The 22,500-nt window shown below is 43.7% G+C and overlaps 1 protein-coding gene across 1 annotated transcript in view; it reads right to left on the reverse strand.

Moving 5' to 3' along the window:
- Window positions 1–10,009: 10,009 nt before the first annotated feature.
- The window catches only part of LOC308374257 (complement C3-like), a 30,328-nt gene continuing 17,837 nt past the window's right edge, over window positions 10,010–22,500 (reverse strand). The window contains exons 23-41 of the mRNA XM_080849995.1: window positions 22,325–22,411; window positions 18,911–19,114; window positions 18,040–18,115; window positions 17,730–17,889; window positions 16,165–16,260; window positions 15,733–15,880; window positions 15,232–15,395; window positions 14,924–15,079; window positions 14,655–14,714; window positions 14,387–14,477; window positions 14,098–14,146; window positions 13,699–13,789; window positions 13,439–13,528; window positions 12,874–12,979; window positions 12,682–12,771; window positions 11,852–11,932; window positions 11,518–11,601; window positions 10,966–11,101; window positions 10,010–10,434 (exon numbers count right to left, since the gene is read on the reverse strand). Of these exons, the coding sequence (XP_080706121.1) occupies window positions 10,293–10,434; window positions 10,966–11,101; window positions 11,518–11,601; window positions 11,852–11,932; window positions 12,682–12,771; window positions 12,874–12,979; window positions 13,439–13,528; window positions 13,699–13,789; window positions 14,098–14,146; window positions 14,387–14,477; window positions 14,655–14,714; window positions 14,924–15,079; window positions 15,232–15,395; window positions 15,733–15,880; window positions 16,165–16,260; window positions 17,730–17,889; window positions 18,040–18,115; window positions 18,911–19,114; window positions 22,325–22,411 (2,111 nt within the window). The 3' untranslated portion in view covers window positions 10,010–10,292. The remainder of the gene's footprint in view (window positions 10,435–10,965; window positions 11,102–11,517; window positions 11,602–11,851; window positions 11,933–12,681; window positions 12,772–12,873; window positions 12,980–13,438; window positions 13,529–13,698; window positions 13,790–14,097; window positions 14,147–14,386; window positions 14,478–14,654; window positions 14,715–14,923; window positions 15,080–15,231; window positions 15,396–15,732; window positions 15,881–16,164; window positions 16,261–17,729; window positions 17,890–18,039; window positions 18,116–18,910; window positions 19,115–22,324; window positions 22,412–22,500) is intronic.

Consider the following 22,500-nt stretch of genomic DNA (forward strand, 5'->3'; position numbering starts at 1 on the left):
TTCCCCCTCCCTCGTTAACTCCACCCTGCCAGCCCAGGTTGAACCACATCGCTCTGGTGGCAAAAAAAGGAGCTAAGGGAAAAAAGAGAGGAGAGGAGAAGAGGGGGGTGAGAAGAGGAGAGGTGGGGGCTTGGTACTCCTCTTTCTATCATCCCCTCCCCAATAGACACGACCCTGCACCCCCAGGTAGGCCAATATGATAACCCAACCTGTCCCTACACACACGCACACACACATACACTCACACACACACACATACACACACACACATACACACACACACACACACACACACACACACACACACACACACACACACACACACACACACACACACACACACACACACACACAAACACAGACACACAAACAAACACTCTCACTCTTGTGTGTGTGTGTACACAACCTAAATGTGTACAATGCATGTGCATTTAAATAAATAAACAAACTGAAATACACTTTAACCCTTTGGGCGCCAGAGGTTTTTCTCTGAAATGTTCCGATTTGACATCTTAATTTCAAAAGGCCATAACTTAGAAATTATAATAGATAGAGAATTTCTGTAAATTAGAGAAATGTTTAGTATGACCTAAAGTTTATGTGGAGACTAAATGTACCCATCTAATTTGCATATTATGACGTCATAGGGTGGCGGCCATCTTGGATTATAGAATTTTCACGAAATGACACATATTTGAAAGGTAAAATGTATTAGTTTCCACTTCCAAAATAGCCCTCACCTTATACATGATATAAAGCACAATACTGAATACTCTGGTAAATAGTAAATAGCAAACATATCTATCTAAATAATAAAGATTATTTAATAATTATGAGCAATAAATGGCAGAAACAAACCGAATGTATTTAGGCTATGTGCATGAATGTATGCAGGTAGCATAGGCTGTTTTTTTGCTAAAAAGATTTTCCATTTATTACGTAGGCACTCAGATTCCATGTGGAGCAAATATAGCCCTATATTACTTTTATGACAAACAAACAAAAATTAGACAAGACTCGTTTAGTTTGAAAGCTCACTCGCCACGGCAAGGCACAGATCATGAGTGAGGTGACGAGACAAGACGACAGACAACGTTAGTATTTTTTTTAAAGGTTTTTTTTTTTTGTTTGTTTTTTTGTTGGTTTTTGTTTTTTTCACTGAGAAAGACATTCAAATCACAAGAACACAAACATAGTAAGGATACAGCCTATTATGCAATAAGAAAAATGCCCAGGGGAAATGGCAAAACAAGAAGCAATTACTTATGAGTGACTGGGAGAAATGAGTAGGTAGGCCTAGTGGTAATGATTTTCTATTCATCCAGATGACACTTTTTGTAGTGCTTTATGGTGTGGTACCTTTCAAAGCAGGGCACACACAGAGCCACTCCACACTGCCTACACCTGAAATGTGTCTGACGGCGGCCTTTAGGGCGGGACCGATCAGAGCACACAACACAGTCTGGCTTATCATCTGCCTTGTGGATGAAGTGGCGCTCTGTAAGTGTCCCTGGCAAGTCCCCCAGTGAGGATGACTTGCGACCTTTGTTGGTCTCTTTCCTGCTGTAGCCATCCAGTAGGTCAGTGATAACATCCTGAATGAACACTTTCAGGGGCTTGTGGGGAGCAGCAGTGGTGCGGGTGTAAATTATGTGTGCATTTACCATCGAGATACTGAGGAGTGCATTGAAGATCCTCATGTACCACTTTGTTGACCTATGCGGAAAGAGATACGTTTTCATCCTTTGGTCTGCGGTGTCGACACCCCCCATAAATGAATTGTATTCGTCGACACACACAGGCCTACAGATGTCCCTAAACCCAGTGGCACTGTGCTTGGTTCTGATGCATTTCCTAATGCCACCAGCGCTGTGGAGTGTTGACAACATTGTCAGTCGCTTGGTGTCATGCCAAGCACAGGCCAAAAGTTTCCCCTTCCGCATATAGACGGGCTCATCTCCCTTCTTCAAAGCTAAATGCTCCTTGGTAAGGCCCTTGGGCATGCCCTTTATTTTACTGCTGACAGTGCCACAGACTCCAGTGTTATAACTTGCCAGCTCCTCAGCTATAGCTGGCGACGTGTAATAACTCTCCATGTAAACCTCATGCCCTCTCCCTCTGTACGGGGTCATGAGGTCACGGACAATTAGGTGAGTGGCACCATATTCTCCTTCACCAGGCCTGCTTTGACCGGTGTACATGGACCACTCGAGGACATAGCCAGACTTGGCCTCGCTGACAACAAACACCTTATAACCGTATTTGTCAGGCTTGTTCGGATTATACATTTTTAGGGTGGATCTGCCCTTGAATGCAATTGTCATTTCATCAAGGGAGAGCCGTTTCGAAGGACCGTAAACTTTGGAATACTGGGGGACAATCAAATTTATCACTGGCCGAATTTTAAATAATCTGTCATGGCCTGGCTGGCCCCTGCCAATGTACTGTTCATTGTTCACAAAGTGGAGAAAAGACATCATTACCTCAAATCTATTTCGAGGCATCACCTTGCCAAAACCTGGTGTAGCCGTTGGCCAATATTCTGCCCAATAGTCCTCCACTTCAGACTTTTCCACTAAACCCATACTCAAATGCAGTGAAATGAAAGCCTTCATTTCAGTGATGGTAACGTCACTCCATTGGTGGAATCGGGAGTGAGGCTTGAGTTGGTGGGAGGCAAGAAACTGACTGGCATATCTGTTTGTCTCTGTCACTAGCAAATTCCAAAATTCATCGTTGAGGAATAGAGAGAGAAAATCTAGGGCCGAATCTGAATTTGTGATGTTTCTATGTCCTATATAGCCAGTTTGCTGTTCGAATGGGGTGATCCAATTTTGATAAACATCGTCATTATTCGTCACGTTTGCAAAGCCTGCATTCATGTCTTGATCAGGCAGCGCACTACGACTACGGGCGGCCCCTCTCCCCCGTGACACACGGCTCCTGCTGCGAGCAACACCGCGCCCACCTCTGCCTCCAGCACGCCGGGCCGAGGGGCTCGGACTACCGTCATTTTCCATCCCCACCCTGTGCCTACGTTGCCCATTTCCTCTCCTCTGCACACTTCTCTCCCGTCTAACAACACCACCAGTGACAGGCAAAGACTGAACCTCATTTGTGTCCCCAACATTACAAAGAGGAACGCGACCTGAGGTAAAGGTAGCAACATGGTTGTCATGGTCAGAAGACCGGGGAGCTAGGTGGCTAACGCGGTAAAATGATCGGACCTCAACAGCTGCCCCAGGCTCATTACCTTCACCGACACCTTCCACACTAACACCCCGACCCCGTGAACAAAGTGTACTTACACCCCGCCCCCGTGAAACACTATCTACTGTATTGGGAACATGGCAAGAAGTTGTTTGTTGCGCTTGGTAGACACTCGTACTTTCCCCGGCTGCACTACCGCAAGGCCGGGCATCATCAGAAGCGTGGTCACTAAACGAATCACCGTCATCTTCAAAAGGATTATATTCCTCTTCCGAATCAGGATCAGCGAAAAGAAGCCCCAACACTTCATTGCATGTAAGTTTTTTGCCCGTCATCATACGCAAATCTAATGTACAGGAGGCAGGCGCTAATGATTCAACACTGGCTAACGTGAAAAACCTCTCTGGTTCACTGACACTCGTCGCACTGATTCACCACGCCTTTTCGCCTCAGTTTTACATATAAACATGACGTAATTCCAAGTGTAGACTGAAGTACAACATGTTCTGCCACTAGTGGATGGGAGTAGAAACGGAGTTTGACACCCTATTTGAAAAAAACGACCGTTTTATTCAGTGCGGCATCTTGTCGACAAAAGTCGACTGTGGCGCCCAGAGGGTTAAGACCCACACCATGCCTGGTTCACTGTGGCTAAAGCAGAGTCTATGGAGACAGGACAGGACACATGATGAAGTCATCTTGCTCAGGAAAACAGATTCATGTGAGAGTGACCTCCGTCTGGACAATGTTGGGTAAGGGGTGACTCAAACACCTCAGGACTGCAGTGCTTGTTCCAGGTGACGACGGAGCAACTGGACGTGCAGACTGAGCTGCTGGAGTTGCGGCAGGAGCTGCGGGTAGAAAAACTCCCAGTGGCTAGGGGGCAGTACAACCCTGGATTGTGTGTGAGATGGCTTCCAAGAGGGGCAAACCCCAGACGAGGGCCGAAAGGGAGAGTGCCTCCGGTGGATATGCTGCCATGTGATGGTGAAGAGGAAGCACTAACAGACCTAAGGGGTATGTTCAGAAATTTCATGACAAGTCAGCTCCAGTCTGTACCGTAACCAGACCCTCGACAAGACAAGCAGGCCAGGACCAGGTGACGGGCCTATGTATTCCCCAGGACCAGACAACCGTGCAGAGTGCACAACCTCCACAATGGGGTGCGGCAGCAGCACACACTGCTCCAGCTCTCATGGATTAGCTCCAGTAAGGGGGACCGCAGCAGCAGCGACCAACACGGCACCAATGGGCCTAGGGGGGTCTCATGGGATACCTGCAACTGCCAGTACACAAGGAAGGAGCCTCGGAGGTGGAATAACTGTTCCAGTGACGCATTGGGAAGCAGGTATGCATATGCCAGGTTCTATTCAATGTGATATGGCGAGCCCTGTGGAAGAGGATTGCCCCCAGCTTCTTTTTGTTTCTGGCTGGAAGGGTCCAAGAATGCAAAAATATGTGGGTGGCTTTGAGCGAATAGCCAGTGCAATTGCCCTAGAGCAGAGTGGGCAATGCACTTAGTCTCGTTGCTTACGGGTAAGGCTAAAGCAGCTTATATAGCCATGGACTTTGACGAGACAATGGACTATGATAAAGTAAAAATATCAATATTGGATACATTTGAGATTAACCCAGAGGCATACAGGCAGCGCTTCCGTTCATGGGATGTGCAGCCAGATGAATCACCCAAAGAACTATATGTCAGGCTCAAGGAGCTGTATGAGAAGTGGGTGTGCCCAAGAGCTCATTCCAAAGAGGAGATTGGTGAGTTTCTTGTCCTTGAGCAGTTGTTGCAAATGTTGAATAGTGGAGTGCGTTTAGGAAGCACAACCCTAGAAGTGCCGAAGCGGTCAGTCTGGCAGACGCCTTCATGTTAGTGCAGAGGGGCTCAAGACCATACAAGTTGGGCCCAAATCGTCCATACAATGCCCCAACGCCAGGCCCAAGCCGTCCATATAATGCACCAACGCCAGGCAGGACAGAATCTGGACAGACTGGGCGTGAACAGAGGTGGCGTGAGCAGAAGTGGGAGCGGCCCATAAAGACCAACCGTGAGGAGTTGGATTGTTATCACTTCAAAAGCCTAAGGATGGCAAGGTATGTTGCAGGCCAGACAATGGCATCACTGACTGTTTTGGGGAACAGTGGGGCTCAGTGGTGGAGGTGGCCATTCAGGGGGAGCAGCTTAAAGCGCTGGTTGACACGGGTAGCAGCCAAACCTTAGTGTGGGCTAAGTGGGTCCAAGACGATGTTATCCATCTAAGGTGCCGAAGACCAGGAGCCAGCTGAGACAGACGTTCAGAGGAACGAAGGTCCAAGCGACGCTCCCAGCACCTGACCCAGGTAAGCAGAACTCCTTTACCTTTCCATCTAACGTCAGAGCAGGGACGTGCAGTCATAGGAGGCAGGGGAGGCAGAGCCTCACCTGTCATTTTGAAAAGTAAAAAAAAATTAAAAATAAAAAAAATATTGAAAAAAATAATAAAAAATAATAATATATATTTATGTATTATAAAATAAATACTCATATTTCTCTATTTCTGCATGATTCCGATCATTTCGAGCATTTTTATTATCAAAATCGCTGAATTTGCGCATTTCCGGTTCCCAGTGACAGTGATCAGCATATGAACATGGACGTGCCGTCAAGGGAGGCAGATGCATTGGAGTCTATGGGCAGGGGAGGCAGTGCCGCACCTAGGATTGCGCAATCACTCCAAACTGGGTTTTACGCATGCGTGCGCAAGCGTAGAACCTTTTGAGTTGAGTTCAAAACGCATTGAAAAATATTGCTAGTGAGGCAGGCACTACCACTGCTTCAAGAAGGGAGGCGAGCGAGAGGGCACTTGTTGGGTATATAATCTGACGTTGGACTTTTTCTTCACTTTGACCTTGACAGCAAAAATGGAAGATTGCATTGCTAACCTGAAGCAGTTCTCAAAACTGGACTTTCAGTCCAAACAATAAATGATTGATAATGGGAGACCAATGCCGGAGCTAAAAGGTTTGCTTCAAACGACGGGACAGAAGGTATTGGAGTGTTTCACGTTTCACAACGGGACTACATATTCATGCGAAACACGGACCTCGCTAAAAGCTGCTGGCGCAGGAAAAATGCCTTGAAGTTGTGAGCAGACTAGGTGCTATTCCTGAGCTAAACTACTGACTGCATTCGCTCAAGAAGAGGAAGGAAATTGCGAGATAAGACAACGGATTTCCACTGAACTATACGGATAGTCGTGAGTGGATTACGTTTGTTTCACCTCTAATTGACGGTTACGAGCTCCAAAGAAAGTGCACCAACTTTAAATTATACTGGTGAGTAGAACATTTTGGTATTGTGTGCTATGTCTGCGGTGTTTAACTGTTTGCTTGTGAATATGTTGTGTAAATAAATATGCAATTGTTTTCGTCTAAACTGCGAATTCAAAACTCTGTCCGAGTCATTTAAATTAGCATCCCAAAACCGTAGTTATATTGTCCCTAGACAAAATGAAATGAGCCACATCATTGTTGGGAGGGCTACATACGCTCGCTTGATACTATTAATATCTTATTTGACAGGGTGTAAAAGTTCAATTTGCACACCGGTTGTACGTTTAGCTGTAAGCCTATAGCCTTGTAAAAGTTAGGTTAACAAGTCAGTTGAGTATTGTGCCGCATAACTTATTATAATAAAAAAATCCCCGATCGTTTAAAAGTAATAGTATTAGACAATAAAACATAAAGTTTTTTCAGTCCTAGTCAGATGACAAAGGTAACAGAGTGCCACTAATCCCTATGCCTATTATTGAAGCTCCTTTTAGTAGGATTGCAATGGATATCTTGGGTCCCCTGGAGCCCAGCCGGAGAGGCAACTGCTACATCCTGGTCATTGTGGATTATGCCACAAAGTACCCAGAAGCATTCCCCCTCCGACACTGCAAAGCAAGGCAGGTAGCCAATGAATTGCTGCAACCGGTCAGCAGGGTGGGGATTCCACAGAAAGTACTGATGGACCAGGGCACCAACTTTACATCCAAGTTGCTCAAGCAGGTTTATCAGTACCTTGGTTTCAAAGCAATCAAAATCACCCCATATCATCCTCAAACTGATGGGCTGGTTGAAAGATTTAATTAAAGAATATGTTGCGCAAGTTTGTGGCTGATTCAGGTGCTGACTGGGATGAATGGCTGCCATACCTACGGTTTGCCTATCAAGAAGTCCCACAGGCTTCAACAGGCTTCTCCCCGTTTAAGCTTTTGTATGGCCGGCAGGTGAGTGGTCCACTGGACATCCTCAAGAAGGCATAGGAAGGCCAGCAACTCCAGCAAGGTTTGAACATCCTGTCAATGTGGTTAAGATGCGCAATAAGATGGAGTCTCTTGCAGAACAGGTTCAAGAGAACATAAGGACGGCCCAGGCAGTGCAGAAGCGCAGTGGACCCTTCACAGTGGAGCGGAAGGTAAGCACGGTAACGTATGAAATCCTGATGCCAGGAGAAAGAAGGGAACGCAAAACTTCCATATTAATATACTGAAGGAGTGGCGTCCTAGGGAGGTAGAAGTGGCTCATCATGCCCAGGGTCGATGAGCTGATCGAGTACCAAGTACCAAGTACCAAGTACTTACCAAGCCAAGTACCTGACTACCCTGGATCTCAGTAAGGACTATTGGCAGTTACCTCTGGCTGCAGACACTAAAGAACTAACAACTTTCAGAACTCCCTTTGGGTTCTTCCAGTACACCATGATGCCATTTGGCCTGCAGGGGGCGCCAGCCACATTTCAGCGCCTGATGAATAAGGTGCTGGAGGGGGCCTGGGAATACTTGTCAGCGTACCTGGACGATGTGGTGGTCTTCAGTCAGACGTGGGAGGACCATTTGACCCATGTCAAGGAGCTGCTGCAGGGGTAGGAAGGAGAACAAAATCCGGTGGTGTACCTCAGCCGAAATCTCTTCACGAGGGAACTGCGGTATTCCACCGTAGAGAAGGAGTGCTTGGCGCTCAAGTGGGCCGTGGACTCGCTGAAATACTACCTGATCTAAGATTTCATCCTGGAGACAGGCCACCGGGCTCTAAAATGGCAACACCAGATGAAGGATGCCAACTCCAGGGTTACTAGTTGGTACCTGGCACTTCAGCCCTTCAACTTTAAGGTCCCGTACAGGACCGGAGAATGTCACAGCGGATTACCTTTCTCTGGTTTTGGAGGACGAAAAATCCTCGAGGAGGGGGTATTGTGACTGAGCTAAATCTGTGCAGTTACTTTAAATAGCACAGGAAGACGTTGGAGAATTGTTACGTTCGAACAAGGGTGAAGTGGACTTTATACCGTGAGTGCTAGGTGGACGGGGAGTTGAGTAATACCTAATTCCTGTGCACGTCCCTGGTGGGAAGGATCACTTATGGAATACAAAATGGAAGAACATTTTAATCGCAGATCTCACCTGCAGCACATCCGGTGCCCAACGAAAGCAGGGCACATATGAAACGTCTTCCTTATTCACGTAGAGGCGCCAAACACTGGACTGTTTCACCTGAGAAGGGGGATTTCTTCCGTTTGGAATACTGACATTATACCGGCGCGGAGTGCCAGATCGCGTCCTAGGTGAGGCGTGCCTCATTCACAAAGTGGAGCGTCTCGCCCAGGCGCGGAGTGCCAGATACGCGTCCTAGGTGAGGCGCGCCTCATTCACAAAGTGGAGAGTCTCGCCCAGGCGCGGAGTGCCAGATCTCGTCCTAGTCCTTACCTGGCAATTACGTATGACGAAAGCACGGTGGGGATAGCCCTCCCGGAAGCCATAGAGATTGCAATGAGAGCCCTGTGGCGGCGGTTACAAACATGAAAAAAAGGATACGGAACCACTGACATGGGCCCGTCATAATAGCCTGCACCTGGCCCTGTGCTTACTACGTTACGCCACTGATTAGCCCAAACCTGAATGTTCTGCTATACCTATATAGTTAGTATATAGTATAATACAATATAGCTACAATATAATACACACTTATGCAAAAATTCTTCTCTCATGTTAAAGCTTTGGAACCTGCAAGGTGGTAACAAGGTTTGCTGACACGCATCAGAGAAACATCAATGTTGAGTTTTTGGTCGATACGGGGCCACCTAGTGGACAAGCCATTGCACAACAGTCAACCAGAAAAGACATGAAGTAAAACCCTATTTGTACATTTCTTTCCTTCTTATTTTCTACCTCTCTTTACCTGTCTCCTTCTCCTCTTACATAGTTCTGCCCAGCTTTGAGGTGTCTTTGATTCCAGGGATATTTTTCTATGTGGAAGACCCGGAAATGACAGTTGACAGTGTTGCCAGGTTGTAGGAGTATCTTTCCAACTTGTGGTCCTAATTATTATGCACTTGCAGTTTTTAAAGTTTTTGGGTTAAAGTTATTTGTATGGAAAGGATGTGACTGGGGTGGGATTTGTGGCGTTTGGAGTGATGGCTAAGAAGAATTAGAAGACGAGTTTTGCAGATTCAGACACAACCAGCAGCTATCATGAAACAACCCCGGGTTACAAAATGGTGATGCTAATCACTGCACCACCACACCCACAATTTACTAGTAACTATAACCATGAAATAATACATATTACAATAAACTAATAACTATTACAATAAACAAAAAACTATTATAATGAACTAATAACAATAAACTAGTAAAAGGTCTTGTACTTCAAGTTCCATCTCTCCACATTCGTAATGTTCTTGGGGTTGCAGAGGAAAGTTGATTTGCTAAAATATTGCTTTTTTCAAATTGCCATGCATTTGGCAAATACTCACTGAATGAAATAAGACACATTCACAATACTCAAAATGTCAGTTTATTTCTTTAATTGCGGAACTCAAAACAAAATGGCATCCAGCCATTGCCATTTTTGTCAGTTTGAAATCAGTAGAGGGAACACTGTTGTTGTTAACTGTCAACCCAGGTAGTTCTAAACAGAATATGAATGTTAGCTTTGGGCTATGTAGATAACAGTAATCTCTTTAAGTACACAAAAAATCTGTAGCAGTGGGACAGCTATTTTGAAACATAATTTGTCAAAAGAAAAAACAACAACACTGTAAAAATAGGCTCATCCTATATGGCACATCCAAAATTTGTGACTTCAAAGGCAAGGCCCGTGATGGCTGTGTAAGCGTCCTTGTACTCTGGTGACTGGCCCTCCACCTCAGTTGGCCAGTACTCCAACCAGGTCTGATGGCCCATCAGGTATCTAAAGCTGTAAATTCACACACGCAGACACACACATGCACACACACACACACACATACCCACAAACACACGCATACCCACACACACATACAAACACACACACACATGCATGCACCCAAACACGCACATACTGTCAATGTTGAATGTGCAACATTTCTTTGGGAAGAAATAATTCCCCTATTTAGCATTGCTATCTAATTATCTTTTTACTGCTTGTCATAAACTATTGTATTCCTCATTTGGAGTAATATGAACAGGTTTGCAACATACAGATAACAAAACAGATAACATAATGTATATGCTACAAAGAGGCACTTACTCTACGAAAAACTCCCAAGTATCGCTTGCTTATAAATTATTATGGAGCTTCAGTCGTTCACGTGGAATTGAACAACGCTCCAAAGCAATGTTTAAAAACATCTGTGCTTGACACAGATTGACACAGGGACGCACCAATACTGAGTAATGCCTGAGTCTGACTTATTGGCGCCATCTAGGGCATAGTAATGGAAGTGCAGGGAAGGTGGCATTTCCTCACCTGCCCTCAAGCTGCACCACGTCCTCCCTGTGGCCCATAATCAGGTAGGTCTTCCCCTCCTGCAGCGCCACGTTCATCCTGCAGTTAGGATGGGCAATGAACTCACGCGTTTGACCCTCCACACCAAAGTCAGAACCTGGAGGGGAGAGAGAGACAGAGAGAGAGACAGAGAGTGAGAACAAGAGAGAGAGAGAGAGAGAGAGAGAGAGAGACAGACAGAGACAGAGATAAAGATTAAAAAATGGCTGCTGGATAAATCAATTTCAATTTAAAAGTCAACACTACCATGTCCTGGAAACAAAATTAAAGAATAAAATAATGAATGAATGCATGAATTTAACCAACCAATCAATCAATCAACAACCTTCCTTGTGTAATCTAAAGCTGTTATGGCGCAAGTAAAGTAACAGTTGTGTCTTAAATAATTGTTGCAAATATTCAGGGCATTGCATTTGATGTGCAAGATGCAGCAAATGAAAAAAAAAATACATAATTGAATGACAAGAGGTCAAAAAGAAGAAGAGGAAGAAGATAAATTAGGCCCCTGCATACCCTCTTTGATGACCTGGGTGACCTTCATGTGGTAGATGTCTGTGTGGACAGTCAGGTCCATCTTCTCCACTGTGACTTTATAAACTGAGGAGAACCACAACAATGGATACAAGCAGTGTGTCAGTCAAACGTCATATGCATCTCATACACGGACAGACACAAACAACCTCTCTTGTTTATAAACGTTCTCTATCTCTTATACACACACAAACACATACACACAACCTCACCCTCTCTGGACACACACACACAACCTTACTCTCTCTCTATCTCTCTCTCTCTCACAGACACACACAAACGCACACGCACAGACACAACTGAAAGGTGGGTTCACCATAGTCCACGCCTTGTTCGCATGCCTTGTCAGATCTATCACCGTCAATCACTTTTCCTTCCTTCTGAATACAGCAGCTTTCTGTAGGTTATCAGGAACAAACACATTAGCTATCTCTCACACACAAGCACACACAGAAAGGAATACTAAGGGTGTAGTCACAGCCTGTAAATAGAAGGGAGAGTGTGAACAAATTATTAGCCCCCAAGAAATGATTCAGGGGAAATTCAGTGTACTAAGTGCACTACACTTTATTTATTGAGGTGAAAATAGTGAAAATATTAAAGACAAGAATACTGGGAAGGTGGATCAGTGTGCACATAACTGCATGCTTCTATGAGGAACACGGAAACAACAGTGTGGCAATGGGATGGTGAAGGGATCGGTATTCATAGTTAATGAGGATATGCCATAGTCAATAAGTCAATGTTCTTATACCTAGTTATAAATGTTACTTTTATTTGTATTTTATTGGCATGTAAGCATTCCTGGGTGAGGGTTGACCTGAGGATGGAGGTGAGATACCCCTTCCCCCTCCGGGTCAAGACAAAGAGTCTGCAGCCATTGCCTATTTGAATAGATGGTTACACCCCTAAACATTATGTATATAACACCCTGTCCTTTAAGGAATAGTTAGATTATCTGAGGTGAAGCTCTGGGCGAGTGGAACTCAAGCTCTGTCTCACAATGATGGCCATCATTGTTCAAGAATAAACCTGGATCATGACTGACAAATCCACTACTGAGTCTTCCAATATATGGTATAAAACGAAATATTATCAATGGACTGATACGTATGCAGGTAAACTACCTGCTAACCTGCTACCTACCTTCGGCGCACTTGCAGAGGTCTTTGAAACAGATCCTGTTCAGCTCTCCACCCATCTTTTGAGGGTGGTAGAACCGTACACAGCGGTTATCTGAAATTAAACCAAGAACATGTTTTAACATTAATGAGATAATTGCTGCAGGATGAGTTCACTCTTTCTCTCTCTAGCCATGTTTTGTGTGTCTTTCCTTACCCATCTCAAGATACTCATACACAGTAAGTGCAGCAGGTTGAAGCAGTCCCACCTCCATCATCTTGTGGATCCTAAAAGCAATTTTGTCTGGTCTGGTACGAGAGACCTGAAAGAGAGAGAGAGAGAGAGAAAGAGAGAAAGAGAGAGAGAGAGAGAGAGAGAGAGAGAGAGAGAAAGAGAGAGAGAGAGAAAAACAGAGGTAAACACAAAAGGGAATATGATGGAGAGAAGGGCAGTGTTTGTTGATCCAGAATGAGAAAATGTAATGGTGGTTGGGGAAAATGAAGAAGAAAAAGATGACAGAGTAAAACAACAGCTTCTACAGAAGGTTTTGAATGAATCAGATCTTAGGTTCACGAATGATTGTTAGTATCTGCTCAAAAGGCAATTAAATGACCCCATGTTGATTTGCTGGGATTCTTTATGGCTTGGTCCAGGCTGCAATTTTTGTTTCCTATTTACAGACCCAGGGCTGTGTACAAACATCCGAGTTTGGTTTTGTGCTGATACCTCTTTGCAGACTAATAATGTATGGTGCAAAAAGACGGATGTCATGATGGCGCACCGTATCCAGGTAGATAATGAGGGAGCCTCTGTCTGACAGCATCTTGTCCATCTCAAATTTCTGGATGTACCTGTCTGCACCTGTGGACAACTATAAGCAAGAGAGAAGCCAAAGATCAATGAGTCCCTGCATTATTAGAACTTTTTTAACATCTAAAAGTCACCAAATTCTTCTATTTCACCCCATCCCTGCTCTGTCTAACCTTTGATTAAGCAACGACAACACCAACAGCAACTACATTATATTGTTAGGCCACTCACTTTCTTGAGGTCGGTTTCATCCACACTGAAGCCAGTGAGCAGTCCAATGTCCAGGATGGACATGGTAGCATCACGTTCTTTTGACAGGTACCTGAGGATAATGATGAACACATTCCAGATTGTCGTAAACCTTTCAAGTCTGTTCACCTCTGAGGTTGAGGATCAAGTTAGCATACTATTCTGTCATTTTGGCTATTGTGTACAGGTCAACTGTTTAAGCTGACATAGGATCATTCATAAAATGCGAGATTTCTGAGTGAGCGTGCATGCAGAGATGTCGATGTGAGAGGTTGTGGCTGTGCATGTACATGTGTTTTTGCAAGTGTGCACGATCTGTGTATCTGCTGTACAAATACGTCAGCAAAGCTCCTATGTCTCAGAAAGATATTTTGAACTTACTTAACGTCAATGGTGAGCATGTACGTTTCAATGGCATCCTTGTATGTTACTATGGAATGAAAAAGAAGAATCTGATTGGTTTCTCAATTGGCATTCTGCTTCATCACTTTGAAATGAATATGAGTAATATAATTTGTTTCTCAACTGGCTTTCTGTTACATAACTTTGGAATGAATAAGAGGAACCTGATTGGTTATGAACTGGCATTCTGATAAAACGTTTTTAAATGAATAAGAGGAATCTGATTGGTTATGAACTGGCTTTCTACTCCTCCAGCCACTAATTGTACCTCTGTCTTGTTTCTCCAGCTTCACCTCTAAATCAAACATCTTGCATTCTGTGGCTATTTCACTCGGCATGGCATAGTACAGAGTCATTACCTGGACAGAAATACAAAACACTCAAAACACTCAACAACTATATTCAGATTTTATGTCAAAACTCGGCCTTACAGTGAATTTCCATTTTTGACATAAGGTCTGTTTCGTTAAATTGTTCGTTTTGTGAACTAAAATGAAGACATGTAAGTCTGTAATCTATGTCTACGTGAGTTTTACCGACAGAGTTGCCTCCCCAGTCCCAGTGGCATTCACAGTCAGGTTTTGGTTCATGTCCATCTGTAAGTCAGCAAATATCATATTATATCATATATATTATATAGAACATAAAACATGACGTATGAAAACATGAAATCCTTTGATAAAACATTTTGTTTCACAACAAACCAGATACATTTGAAAGATGAGTGTTGGCAATTGCAAATGAAAATACATCCATTGCATTTTCAATTTTCAAACAAACAATCAAAAACAAACAGTGGTCAAACCTTGTCTGATCGGGTTAGCATGGCATTGCTTTTGGTGAAAGTCCACTTAATAGGCTTGGTGCGGCCGGAGACTTTGATGTCAATCTCCATGTTCTGGTCCTGCTGCTTGACCTGCGATATGTAAGCAGCCACAGCCTGGAACACCATGATGGTGGACTGTTGGGGGATGAAAGTAGAGGTGGTTGGTGATTAGTGTCTTTCAGCTATCAGGAGTCTGCTGAGAGAGGACTGATGACTGACAACAACACATTGGCAAATGATCCACCTACTATTGTTTTACAAGACTACTAATATGCATAGTGCTTTACCTGTGTGGATCCGTAGCCTCCTCCATGTTTCTGCTGTTTGTTCAGCCACTTCACGATGGGACCTGCCTTCTCAAACTCCTTGGCCTTCACCAGGGCAAGAAGGGCATAGGCTGTGGCCTCCAGAGTGAAGAGATGATTGCCTGGGACTGGCCAGTGAGTGCCATCTAAAGGTTTGGACAAAAATACGTCATTTTTTGCCATGAGACTAGTCGTAGAAACACATGCAAGAACTCAAAAAAACAATGAGGACATGTTCAACTGGAAAGAAGTTCTACTGTTTTTTTACATGGGGTCCTTTGCTTCTACTTAATTTCACATATTTTCTACAATGTATCTTACAATAAAATTATTACTTTATTACCCCCCCCCCCTTTTTGGGTTACCTTAAGGCTCAGTGATTGGGCTCTCCCCAATGCAAACCACTTGCTTAGGTTTGATTACACACTCACAAGGCTTCTCTTGTCATTACTATGCTAAATCACACCAAACTTCCCAGCCCACCTGCAGCATGTTTGAACAGGATATCCTGGTTCAGGTTTTCTTCGTTGGCAAGGGCATAGGAAACCATGGCAACAGCATAGGGATTGGTCAATGTTTTTAGCCGGCCTTCCAGATATTCACGAGCTTTCTTCATGCTGCCTGGAAGACTCTGTGGTGTGGATCAAATGGGCCAGAAAGGGTAAATATATTATAGCAGTTATATCGATACATTCCTTTATCATATGTTGTACCTGCATTTTTTGACATTTGAAACATACATCAAAAACAACATGAGTTGAAATAGTTGTTGGAAGATACACCCAAATCATAAACACATGTTGTTTACCATTAAATATTGTGACTTTACTGTTTAAGATACCAACAGTTGGAATCTTAAACAGTAGAGTCACAGTAGCAAGACATTCCGAAGAGTGTACAAAGTGATACACTTACAGCAACAGTCTCCAGGCAAAGATTACTGCCTTCCTGCATGGCGATCAGCACAAACGCCGTCATGGAAGCATCTGCATCCTTCCCTTTGACATCACCCTGGAAACACATAACAACATATTGGTTCAAGTCCATAGGAGAACAAGGGAGAGAACAGTCAAGATACGAGCAACAGATACCTAGTGTTACAATATATTCTACTTTACATAAGAAATAGAAAAAATAAATAGAAAAGAAAAAGAAGCTGTTACGGCCCTACTAATCAGGCCAGGGGCTCTGCCCCTTGTTGTTACATCTGTTAGTTATCTGTCTCCTGCAGGGTGCTGAGCGCTGGACTGATAATGGGCTGGCCTATAAGAGGCTAGGGTTTGCCATGGACGGTCTCTCTGCTCTGGGGTTCAGCGTTGCCGTCCAAGGTTGGATTGGTCCAGTGGTGAGAGCCTGGTGAAAGAAGTCCAACCAAGGAACTCCACTCGGAACACTTCCTCCGTCCTCGTCGCGTTTTACACTTTAGTTTGTTACTTGTTTGTTTACCCCTAGACATATTGTACGACACTTTCATTTTAATACATATACTGATTGTTTATATACTGTAAATAAAAACCCTTTTTAATAATCAGTACGGTGTGGTCGACCCATTTCAATGTCAGGGCTGCCTTGAGCCAGGCAGGCGTGACAGAAGCGCAGGAATGTAACTGCTGTAAGTGCAAGTTAAGCACAAGTCGAAATGCCAGTTAGGAAGAGAGGTGCTGTCTGAAGAGTTGGGTCTTCAAAAGCTTAGGTAGAGAGGGACGCCCGTGCTCTGGTAATGCTAGTCAGTTTGTTGCACCAACGTGGAAGATAATTCTATCTCGGTTCATCATATTCAATATTCGCGGTTCAACACAGTCGTTTCATGTTCATCCTGCCATTCATGGCTTTAGAGTGTATGCTTATAAAATCCATCATCCTTTCTGTTCTTACCGGACAACCTGTGGTGATTGCCGCCTATTAGAACACCCCTATCGTACCTTTCTTTTTGGGGTTCAATCATATATCCCCCTCTTTTATACTAACATTGGTGGAACAAAGTGCTAAAGCATGTAAAGGTGAGTTCCCTGTAAGGAACTGCTAACCCTGACATTATGGAAAGGTGTTTGATGAGCTCTGTGCGATTGCTTGATGAATAACTTCAGTGAAGAGTGAAAATTTGAGACTACTTAAGAAAACTGAATAGATGACTTCTGTGAAGCGTGAGAACGCAAGACAGAATTCTGAAAAGGAGAACATTAAGGCTAGGAGTCCTGCTGGACATGCCGAAGAAGTGATTTTATCATGAGACACCCTGGATTAGGCGTCAGTTGTATGAAGTCCTGTTCTTCTAATTCACTGTGGTCAGCAAAGTTCTGGCTCCCTTACTTAACGTCTGCCTATGGGAACCTATGCTGGAGCCTGTGATGTGGTGGACAGATAGGGAGGATTTAAATCTCCTAGAAAATGGAAGTGGCATAGGTGACGGCTTCCAACCATCCCTATGTTTAGAGAACATCGTTACATTTTCAAAATAACTCTCATTGAGTATCCCATACCACCATCTCTCCATGGTACACATTGACGACCTCCTTGAAGATGCCATCTGGTTGCTGGGAGTTCAGCACCAACCACTTGAGGGCGTCACAGATCACGTTCTCCTGAATGCTAATGATGTCACTGGCCATGGCAAAAACCTTAGCCACGTACGCTGTTAGCCTAAAGGTGTTGGTGGGGGAGGGAGGAAGAGAGAGAGATACAGACAGACAGACAGACAGACAGATCAATAGATAGATAGATAGAGCATGGTTATATAACAACATAAGTATTATTGATGTCATGTGATAACATCATGTGAACACAGCTCACCAAGCGCTGCCATGGCTGGTTGTAAAAGTGGCAAACGCCCCATCTGCTTTACGGAAGGCCAACTCTTGCTGGTAACCTACATAGAATGAAAGCAAGAGATGCAAATGCTAAGAATTACACCCACTTATCTGTCATACTTACACAGACACACACTTATACAGACACACACATATTTACACACGCACCCTTTCAGTATCTTTTGGTCTTCCTATTATATTGATATTTTTGATGTCTGTTGCTCACCCGTGTTGGTGTAGGACTAGTTGCAGTCTGTGGCTCACTGATATTATTGTATTTCACACATTCATGTTGACTCATTTTTTGTATGTGACTCATTGTTAGTCAGGAGCTGCACCACCCATAGTTTTATAAAGCAGTAAGGTGGCTTCAGACCTTTCTAAATTAACTTTGGATACAAGCGTCTACTAAATGATGTAAATGTAACTTCTCAAAAAGACAGGGGGCAATTACCCTACCTGCTGAGATATCTGTATAGTTGTGTAATAAATGGTTTTGTCCAATGCACTTATAGTGTTGTTTATTGTAGGTAACACTGTTCAGATTTAGCGCAATTTAAAAAACTAAAACCTCACTTCCACTGCCTGTCTGTGGTTAAGAGAATGATGACTTTACGGGTTTGATGGCAGATTATAACACAGGGTTATGGTAAACAATGTAGTTTACTTTGAAACCTTAAGAAAGCCCCCATTAATATTTATGTTTTGCATAGTCATGACTCACCCATGTTGATGTATTTGATAGTCTGTGACTCAGTAATGTTTATAATTTGCATAGTCATGACTTGCCCATGTTGAAATATTTGATAGTCTGTCACTCACTAACGTTTATGTATTAAAAAGTCATGACTCACCCATGGTGATGTATTTGACGGCTGTGTCTCTCTTCTCCAGCCCCACCTTCTCCCACTGGACGGTGGAGTCCAGGTAGTGGGTGGCGATGACAGGAAGTGTCATGTAGATCATGTTCTGCTCTCCACAGCCTCTGGGCTGCACGATGAGGGAGCCCATGGAGTCTCCTGTGATGGCTTGCTCAATGGTCTGGCTGATCTGCTCCCCTGATAAGACACATAGGCACATCTCCAATATGCATAGGAGCAAATCTTGTATGATCAGAATAGAGAGCTCACAATCACAAGAAAGTGGAATTAATAAATACAGTGGGAAAGTTCATGGTTATCACATCCTCAGTGCAGCAAAAAAAGGTAAGTAAAAATGTAATCCTAACAATTCTATTTAAAGAAGACCTTATTATGCTTTTCCCTTTCCTTCAGTTTGTCATATAGCATTTTATGCATGTAAATGGTCTGCACATTTTAAAAGCCCAAATTACACGCCAAAGGTAGTAAAACATGGCAGAGGGAGTAACTCTCCCAACGAGAGCACTTTTCTCAGCTGCTTCAAACACCTTGTTGGAATTCCAGCCCCTTTCCTTTGTTACTGTCACGTTCCTGCTGAGCTCCGCTCCGGCCACGCCCCCTTCACTCTCACTCACCGTCCCAGCTGCACTGCATTTACATCTCCCAATTCACACCATCACACACACCTGATTCACTCCCTATATATAACCTGCACTCCCCTCACTCCAGGTCTGGTCTCGTCACTACATGGACGTACCTACCGCCCGAGACAATCAGTTCCGCAACCGTGCTCTACGTGGATTTACCTGAAGCTGGCTTCCAGCCCAGCATATCCCCTGTTAGTCTTTTCCGGAGTAAGACTCCGTGTAGTTTAATTTACATCTAGTTCGTCTGCGTGTCTGTCCTGTCTCCCTCTGTCTGTAAACCCTTTCGTGGATGTGTATGCTCTGTTTCTGTGTGTCCTGTTTCCCGGCTGCTTTCCGTGAATAAACTCTGCATCACCCGAATCGCTCCGTCTGAGCCCTTACGTTCCGTGACAGTTACAAGATGATGCAATCTTGCACACACAATCCTTATTTCCTGCCTAGCTGACCAATCAGAGCACCTGGGCTCATATGAAGGTAGGGCTTAGAAGGACACAGGTCATAACAGATCATGTCATACAGAGGGTGAATAGACATGTACAGTATTAGCTACTTACTCACCGGGAGTGAGGTCATGCCGGGATATATCAAACTGAGACTTTAACGTATCGACCGAGGGATAGCGCCACATCGCCACCCACCGAATGGTCGAGGTTAGTAAGTTGTTTATTGTATGGCATTTTTTGCTCCTTTCATTTTGTAAATGAAAAGAAAATGGTAATAGTAAATAGAAAACATGTTGTTTTATTGAGCTCTCAAGTCTTCTCACGACACAATATGTTCCAGGTCTTGCATAGCAACCACTTACTTGCTAACTTCAAGTTACAATGATCAAAAGACAACTCAAAACGGCTCAACCTAAAATGGCTTTAATGTACAGTAAAGTAACAACACAAGTGATTCAAACTATAGTTTATAGTCTTCATCATCACTTTCATTAACAAATATCAGCTTGTTCTGAATTTTCCTCATGGCTATTCATGTTTTCATTTTCGTCTGGATAGTAAATCCCAGACTGATTGCTTGACTGATCAGACGGCTCCGTATTGACCGGTAAGGAGGGCAATACAGGGCTGGAATGACTATGCATTAGCCAATTGACCTGTCGCTAAGCGCCGCCCTTAGAACGCAGATGAACCAATGACATTCCAGCCTGAACTGGACTCGGACATCAGCTCCGATAACTCCATTGAAAAAAACAGGGAGGAGACATGTTACAATAATTTAATGATCGATTGATGTTGCTTATGAAAAAAAAAAAAACATGGTCAAACGATGTGCTTGGGGTACATGTAACACCGACAGTAGGTATCCCGATAGGCTGCAGAATGGGGTATATTTCATCCCTTTCCCCAAGCCACAACGGGACAAAAACAAGTGTGTAATTGTGGTAATGTAGTTTCAACATAAATGGCCAAACGATGTGCATGGGGTAGATATAACGCTGATACGAGTTATCGTGAGAAGATAGGCAATGGGGTAGCCTATATTGTATCTCATTTCCTAAACGAAAACAAGACCGGTCCAAATATCTCCGGTGGATTAAGCTGTGTGACAGACCACACAGTGAACGCTACGTTCATTAGCTTTCTGCCATATGCTACTCTTGTTAGAATTTCCCTTTGCTAAAGCAATCAACTTAGCCTACATGATAAAAGACATAGGCCTACTCATTATTCACAGTAGGCTACCTGCTTACTTTCACCACTGATGTTATGCTAGGCTTAGGCAAGTTATCTCTGGTTCAAATTAGCTAACGTTAATGATTCAATAGCTGCGCTAGCGTAACTTTGTCAGTTATGGGACAGTTTATTAAAAATCGGCCATTCTATTAAACAAACGATAGGTTTAATAATGGATTAACATGACAACGTGAACGAAACACACGCATGCCGGTGATTCACAAGGTAACATTAACAAGCTAGACAGTTAGGACCATAGCCTATGGTTAGGACACTGTCCTGTCAGGGGGAGGTTCCTGCTAGTTAATAAACGTAGGTGTACATCTCGGTGCCTTCCAGATTAGTTAAATTAACCGACTGTGAATTCATTGTATCTTTCCCATGCGGTGCATGAACAATGCTGGTATTGGATGTATTTATCTGCAATCGCGATGACCGTGAGTTGAGGCTTCTCCCTCTTGCATTGAGCTCTGTAAATTCTCGCCTCAAATTTAAGCTTGTTATCCACCATATCGAGTTTTAAAATGTATACATATCCCTCCATTGCATAATTAAGTCCCTTTTGAAGGCTTTTAGGCGAAATCAGGTCCTTTTGTCTCCAAAAGTTGTCTAGAGCCTCTTGGGATATAGTTTTGTCACTGATAGCTGCCATTGTAAACTCTAGTCAGCGCTGATAAAGTGTCCGATTTAGCAACTGTCACAATGGGGGGCGGGGCTTAGCGATAGGTCAATTAGAAAGCTTGTACTGTTGTTGTCATACAATAAGAGAAAATTATGTGGTTTTTGGAATTGAGGCATGGAAATCCATGTTCTGGGTACAGAAATGCATGTGTTACTGGACATATTGATGTGTGTCACTACAGTTATTATTTAGACCACAAATGCATTTTAGTTTATCAACAATCCTTGTGTCATTGGCACTCTAATCGACCTACATTGGTTAATTTACTTCTTCTTCTTGGCTTTTGATGGAACATCGTTAGGAATCATTCGAAGGAAATTGAGAAAGTTCAAGATGTGCTAAAGAAGTTTGACTAAAAAGGATGTTTTTTCAGGGAGGTTTGGGTAGGGTTGGCACCAACCTGAGACCGAGAAGTGAGTACTGGCCGGTGTGCCGGGCACCTGTTTCTTTGGGATGTGGCTCAGAATTTCCTCCAATTGTTGCCCACCTTGTTTACAGAGAAGACACATATAGAGATATATGGAGTGAGAGAAAAAGAATGAATGAATTGCAGGCATAGAATGTACTAAAGTATTA

This window comes from Sprattus sprattus (assembly GCF_963457725.1).
Source record: "Sprattus sprattus genome assembly, chromosome: 1".
In the NCBI taxonomy this organism is placed as follows: Eukaryota; Metazoa; Chordata; class Actinopteri; order Clupeiformes; family Clupeidae; genus Sprattus; species Sprattus sprattus.